General features: G+C 38.3%; 1 protein-coding gene across 7 annotated transcripts in view; it reads right to left on the bottom strand.

The window, feature by feature from the left end:
• Window positions 1-2,857: 2,857 nt before the first annotated feature.
• The window catches only part of Slc4a7 (solute carrier family 4 member 7), a 61,539-nt gene continuing 57,293 nt past the window's right edge, over window positions 2,858-7,103 (bottom strand). For 4 of the 7 annotated variants that reach the window (XM_013346856.2, XM_013346854.2, XM_013346853.2 and 1 more), the window contains one exon: window positions 6,700-6,781. In XM_013346856.2, the coding sequence (XP_013202310.1) occupies window positions 6,700-6,781 (82 nt within the window). Of the gene's footprint in view, window positions 6,782-7,103 lie in introns of all 7 variants that reach the window. The other 3 variants (XM_005348546.2, XM_013346855.2, XM_026779681.1) reach the window with 1 other exon arrangement.

Raw genomic sequence — 7,103 nt, 5'->3', positions numbered from 1 at the left:
GCCCAGAGAGACTAAACCAATGCTCACAGTTCTTCCTCCAGGGCCCCGGGCGCTCAGCCAATCAGGAATGACAACGCTGCAAGGTAGGGAGTAGCGCCATAGCAACGGATGACGCCTACCCTGCTACCTTAGCAACCAGAGAACGCTCGGTGAAGCTCAGGATGCGAGGACCTAAACTTGGTATGTTGTATCTTATGGTCAGAAGGAGCTTGGAATCCAAAATAAACAAGGTTTACCTCAGGTGCTCCAAGAATTATCACGGACTGCAAATCAGTTCTCAAAGATTAAAGGGGGAAACGAAGCAGGACACAGGCTCGACTTCCTGTTTGGGGGTTGAGAAGGACCTGGAACTTGATTTGTGGGTCATGTCGCCTGCTTGGTACCTATCTTTTCGGTGCACAAAATTACTTCAAGATGCTACAGCACAAGTCTCAAGCATAAAATGCTGGGGCAACACGTTCCCCAGGTGCAAGAGCTCTCTATCAGACGCCTGTCACCAGGTCATTGGGAGGCTTTGCAAAGTCACACAACTTTTTTCGAGTGTCTGCATTTTTTGAAATAGAAATTCGAGTTGCAGTAAAATTGCCCGTAAAAAGGCAAACCAGAGCTTTTGAAAGTACCAAACTGAGTGGTCGATTTTTTGGTGAGCACAAGTCATTTCATGGGCTGCCTGACAGCTAATGACAGAGATGGCAGAACCTACAATGACTCTGTAGCACCAAGACACAAGGCTGCAGCTTTGCCTGTGCCCTCGGGTATAGGGAACCTACCCACTGAAGTCTTGGAGTACTGGGGTTTGGGCAACTCAGTACTCAGTACATAGAAGTAAGAGGATCAGGAGTTTGTAGTCAGTCTAGGATCCCTGAGGCACTGCCTCAAAAAACATCAAAACAAAAAATCAACACATAAAAACTTCAAAGTACAGTTCTGAACTGGAATTGAAAGCATGGGAGAGGAGATGGGAATTAAGGCAAACACAGCACTAAGTGGAAGGCGTAAAACCCTCAGTGCTAAAATTCTACCAAAGACAAGACAAAGGCTGTAAAGCTGGAGTAGAAAACAGTTCTGTAAAGGAATTAATTACCAAACAGGGAGTCAAAGTGACTAGCTGACGACGGACTTGTCTCTAGTGGGATTCCCAATGTGCTTTCTTCCCACCTTTCTACCTCTCCAGAAGGTTAGTGTGAAATTACTACCTTGACGACCCTGACGATTCATGAATGTTCGTTCCATGAAAGACAGCATGGCACTCTGGCTCTGGAAGACAGGTGATTATCTCCAAACATGGAAGGGTGCAGCCCAAACTGTGTAAAATATGCACCTGTGACCCCCCAGAGGCTAAGGCCCCAATGTAAGGACCCAGGATGTGTGATGTGCACCCATGACTCCGTAAGAGACAAGCTGGAGCAGTTTGGTGCACCCTGCTATGCAGCTCCATCTTAGGACACGTGCCCATTTTGTTTTTATTTCTTTCCTTTACTATCTTGAAATGAATGTCTAAACTACATAAAGTATAATATATTGAGTCCTAATTATAGCCTAAAATAACCAGACTGGAGAGATGGCTCGGTGGTTAAGAGCACTTGCTCCTCCTGCAGGGGATAGGAGTTCAATTCCCAACATGGACATCAGTTTACAACCGCCTGCAAGAAAGCTCTGGGGCATCTGACACTCTCTTCTGGTCTCGGTGGGCACTTGCACACACACACACACACACACACACAAAAAAAAAACATAAAACTAAAATAAAATAAAGGGAAATGAAACCTACACCAAGATATTTGGATCAATTCAAGGCAAAACTGCATTATAAACTTTCTAAAAATATCAGGTGTGTCCAACCTGTGGCCCAGAGGCCATGAGCACTGCAGAATTGACATTCAGTACAGTCCAATACAAAATAGTAAACTTACAATATTATGAAAAGAAAATTTCGGGCGTGTTTTGGTGGGGCGGGGTAACTTGATACTTGATTGTATGGTCCTCAAATATGTACTTGGTAGATAACATAGTGTCCCAATATCAAATGTTTGAATACCCTTTCAAGATCCGTGGCCTATTAAAAGGTCTATCTGTCTCTGTCTCTCTCACACACACAAACACACACAGGAAGGGGAGATAACAGAGATTACACTGATCCTGACATCGTTGTAGACCTTTAGATGGGCTTTGAAAGAAAAGCAAAAGCAGAAAACATTTTGCAAACACAGGAAACATCTCCGTTGCAAGCACAGGAAAAGCTTGAGGAGAGCAAGCTCAAGCTCAGAGCAGGCAGCAGCAACACCACTTAAACAGCCTTAGAGAGGAACGCCTTCCTGGTAAACAGCGGTAACTACAGGCCTGTATGGTAAGTGTAAAGTATCTCTCAACTCTAACAGAATGCTCCAAAGCTATAGACATTTGTCTTCATCTCACTCCCATGGCTCAACAAATTTACAAGATGGCTCAAGGCTCTCTGCATGGAAAACAGGAGCAAAGTGTTACATGCAACGGCAAAACAATCCAAATCAAAACAAAATTAGCCAAAAGAGAACAGGCCTTGAGCAGAAAGGTCAGTGTTATCAGGGAAATGATAACACAGCACATAGTACAAGTTTCTAGGTTTGAAACTGAAGGAAAAACTGGATCAGTTTTTGAAAGAAATTACCTTTAACATTTCCTAACTATAAAAATGTCATCATAAAAACATGTTATTTCTCCTTCTTCTCTTCTTTTGTCTTTCTCTTCTATATGAAGGACTGAGAAGCAGGAAGCAGAAGCCATTCCTTTCCCTTCCTCCCTGTTCCCATTGTAAGCAGAGAAAGACCTGTAGCTTCTCCTAATAACAGTAAAAACAGCAGCCAACAACTTGCTATGCAGACTTTTATTGCTCTTTCAACTTTCAATAACATCTACAAAAAATAGTTTTCTCTAAAAATTAGGAAACAAATGTGAAAAACAGGATGGCTCACATTATAGACTCAGGTAGACTTGTACTTCACATAAATGAAAAATATCAGGTCTACAATTTGTTTAATTGACTTTGGATTTTTTATTACAAAAGAAAATACCATTGCAATTATAAACACCATAAACATTGTAACTGTATTGGGAAATCACATCAAGGTATCAAATATTATATAAATGGACAATAAATCTGAATTTTAATTTAAACCTAACATAGTAAACACTGGAAGACACATTACCCCTACAAAGCCAAAATTTTTGAATAAACAAAGGAACAAAAGAAAGCTACACAGAAACAATCAATGTGCAAAACATATGATTAAAAACCATAGAATTGGGGCTTGAAGTCTAAGTACATGTACAATTTTAAAATAATCTTTACATGATTTTATTTGACAATTTACTTTTTGGAAAGTTAAAAAAGGATCTTACAATGAAAACAATCAAATCTTGTGACTGGAACACTATATGAAAACTTGAATGCATTTACTTTCTAAAAATAAGCAACTGTTTGACTAAATGAAGATGATTCACTTCTCTGCAGTACAAATGATAACAATGATAAAGCCTACGTGAATCAATCTCAGACATGTAACTGACTTCATGTAAACACATTTGAATCACGTTGCTGATTGCTGGCTCATGTATCCCACTCTGAGCACTTTGTCAGGATGCAGATTCTGAACTGCTGAGCGGTGCACACTCATGAAACCTCAACAGGAACTCAGTGGGACACCTCATGTCGGTGACTGTTCTTTCTGCAGAATTTTGAACCTGCCTTTGTGAAAGGAAAGCCAGAAACCTTACACTCAAGCCACAACTTTCAGTGTGTGGAAGAAACAAACACTTTGGGGAATGGAGAAACAAGAGTTAGTGATTCTCAGCAGGAAACAAATCATAATAAATACATGCATTAGCACACAAAAACATTTCATCCTACATGTCTTAGAGAAAGCTTGGCAAATCCGAACATTGATACGCCACAAGCTTAAAAAGCTAAGAGATTTAAGCGTGATTTCACACACATACACGAACACTCACAATGTCTTAAAGACCTTGTACTTCACTTTTGCATATCTAAGATTATTAAAAATAGATACAGAATCACCCCTTTAGCATCAGGAAGCTAACTTACTGTTTTCTCAAAAGCTCCTACTTTAGGTTGAAACAGCAATAAAAAGGAAGTAAATTTCAGATAGTTAACACCAGGATTTATTATAGTCTCTGTAAACACACATCTATAAATAAATAAACTATGGCGGAGGGAAGAGAATCCTGAGGCAGCTCCACAGCCGTGGTGTTCAGTAGCTCTAAGCTCTACTCTGAAAATCAAGGCATCTAAGAAAGTGCAGGGCTTTTCTCTGGATTGATTTTGTAAATGGGTATTTACAAGTTTAATTATTTTGCACCTTGAGGTAAATCAGTACATAGCAATTACTACTGCTCATATACACCTATTTAAGGCAGCATTTAAAAATCAATATATATATATGTATATATAGCAAATTATCTCTCTTGCTGTCTTGCAATGAGTGTTATTCATGATTGTTATTTTCAAAAATAGCACAAAAACGTAACCATGTGAAAGAAGCGGTCGATTCCCTCTGCTCTTCAGAGGAGTAGTCGTATCAGATCACTGTGAGTCAAGTAGTCAAAAGAAAGGAGAAGCCATTAACAACCAAAACCACAGTGAAACATCTTAGATGCAAAGTATTTTGTAAGTCATGGTTTTTGTTTTGTTTGTTTTTTTCCTGGCATAGATTTTATATATATATCACAGGAAGATTCTGATACCAGGTAGTTTTCAGTTTAAATTTTAAAATCACTTCCTGCAAAATTTTAACCCTTTGATGTACAGACACAAGGAAACGATTGAGGAAATTCTCTTGTCTGGGCGCATCAGAGGGTTATAATAGCAGCAAATGGGGACTTTGGAAATCACTACGCTGCTGAATGCAGAGAATCGCTTCAGTGGAGGTCATCAGTGACCACAGCACCATGGCAACACTCCCCATCATAGGTTAAGGGAGCCCGACAGAACTCCTCAGATAGTACCAGATGGTGCCAACTACTATTTTACCTAGAATCCAGTATTTGCTCTCAAGGTAGGGAATTACACTAATTGGTACATAGTTTAGAATAAACTAAAACCACTTCAAACTTGCTAGAAATACCTGCTTTGGACAATTCTATCCCTTTGATCTAAAGACTAATCACACTTTTGTACTTTAGTTTGAAATGACTAAGGAACATGAGAATTTCCTTAAACATTCGCTCTAACTTTAATGTCCCATCACATCAATGCTGCCGGGGCTTCTCGCTATTTCTGTGTATTATCTATTCTCTGGTCACATTCTCACAGCCCCGATCATTTCGTCCACGGCCTGAAAACAGCACTTATTGATTCTGTGGGGAGCTAAGAGTATATAAAAGATGACAATTTGCTACATGTTTAAAAGACAGCTCAGAAATACTGGAACCTCAATGCTATCACAGGACAGGAACAATGTCACTAATCTGAGCTGCAGAGAAAATATTCAACTTCCTTTTAAAATGTAAATATGGCAGTGCTTTATATCAAAGATGTAAGTTTGTCACTGATTTCAGGTAATAAACAGAAATGCAAGTGAGCACCAAATAGCTACACCAGGAACAATTTACTCTATAGTTGTTACTGTCTCAAATATTTATATAATATTTAAGTATCACATCAGTTAAAATAAATAAAATATTTAAAAATGATATTGTGGGTAAAAACTTATTAAATACATTGCATACAATAGAAAGAATAACAACAGATAATGAAAGGTATTCTTATAAAGGAGCACTGATCACAAGCCCATGTGAAGGGGGCAGACTCTTTATTACTACTTACAACAGAAGATATCTGAACCTGACACACACAAGACCACTTTAAGTAAAAGACAGCAAAGACAAGAACAGTGGGACTCTAGGTTTCTAGAAAAGTATAAGTATTGGAAAAGCCTTACTACAAAGGTAACAAAATTTAACTATTGCAAATGGGCACTTTATAGCTTCTTAAAAAACTCAAAATGCTGTGAATGGTGTGGGTGTTAAATGAGAAGTCACACAGAATTTGTTTTTTACTTGTCCATCAGAATAGAAGCCCAGATAAATTTTAAAATTTAAAAATAAATCCTAAGATATCAATTTCCTACCCTGAAAGTCTCCAATAATTTATAATCACCTGGAGGTTCATCCCCTGTGAAGTATGATGGACAGCTACGTGAAGGAAGCTCAAAGAGAAGCCAGGATGTGCCATTTCCCACAACATGGGCAAACTCCTGATTCTACCTATAAAAACTACGAAAAGGGAGACAATAACCTCACAAAATCCAGATAAAAATTATAAATATATAGACTAAGTATGTATCACTTAAGGTTGATATGATTGCCACTGACAAAGAAATTTAAGAAAAGCAGATTGAATACAGTTTTCCAAATCTTTCTATTGCAGAACAGAAAGGCTTTACCCCGCCAAAAAATAACTATCTGAATAGTAAAAACCATGTACCTCGCTTCATTAATACAGTCTCCATGGTGCTCACAATGTCAGGTGCTACTTCAAAGAGACCCACAGTCACACATAAACAGTGTGACAAGCAACACTGTAATACACAATGGCACGACACATGTGCATTTTATATATATGTGTGTGTGTATATATGTACACATATATACATACATACAGACAGACGGGTATATATCTCTATATATTCCTTTTGGTTTGCTTTACAATGAAGTCTCAGCATCCATGTATTTTTTTGATGGTTCATCTTCGAAATTTATTGTCACACTCACAGGTTTTTCAGGGCTGTTTAAAACAAACAATGAGGAGAAAATTACTTTTAAAAGAATTGATCCTAAATTCTTAAATGGTCAACAAAGAATACCTATACTATACGTCTGAGCTGTGTGCTAACACCAACCTACACCTTGCTATTACAACCTGTCTGCTCTTGCTTCTTTTGCAATCTAACACACGAATATAATGTATTTTACCATAATCACTGCTCTAACTCTTAGAGCCCTTTCTTGTTCTCACAACACATCACATTTTTAAAAAATATTTATTTATTTATTATGTATACAATATTCTGTCTGTGTGTATGTCTGCAGGCCAGAAGAGGGCACCA

Source organism: Microtus ochrogaster, chromosome 6 (genome assembly GCF_000317375.1).
Source record: "Microtus ochrogaster isolate Prairie Vole_2 chromosome 6, MicOch1.0, whole genome shotgun sequence".
Classification (NCBI taxonomy): Eukaryota; Metazoa; Chordata; class Mammalia; order Rodentia; family Cricetidae; genus Microtus; species Microtus ochrogaster.
This window is presented reverse-complemented; position numbering and strand designations above follow the sequence as displayed.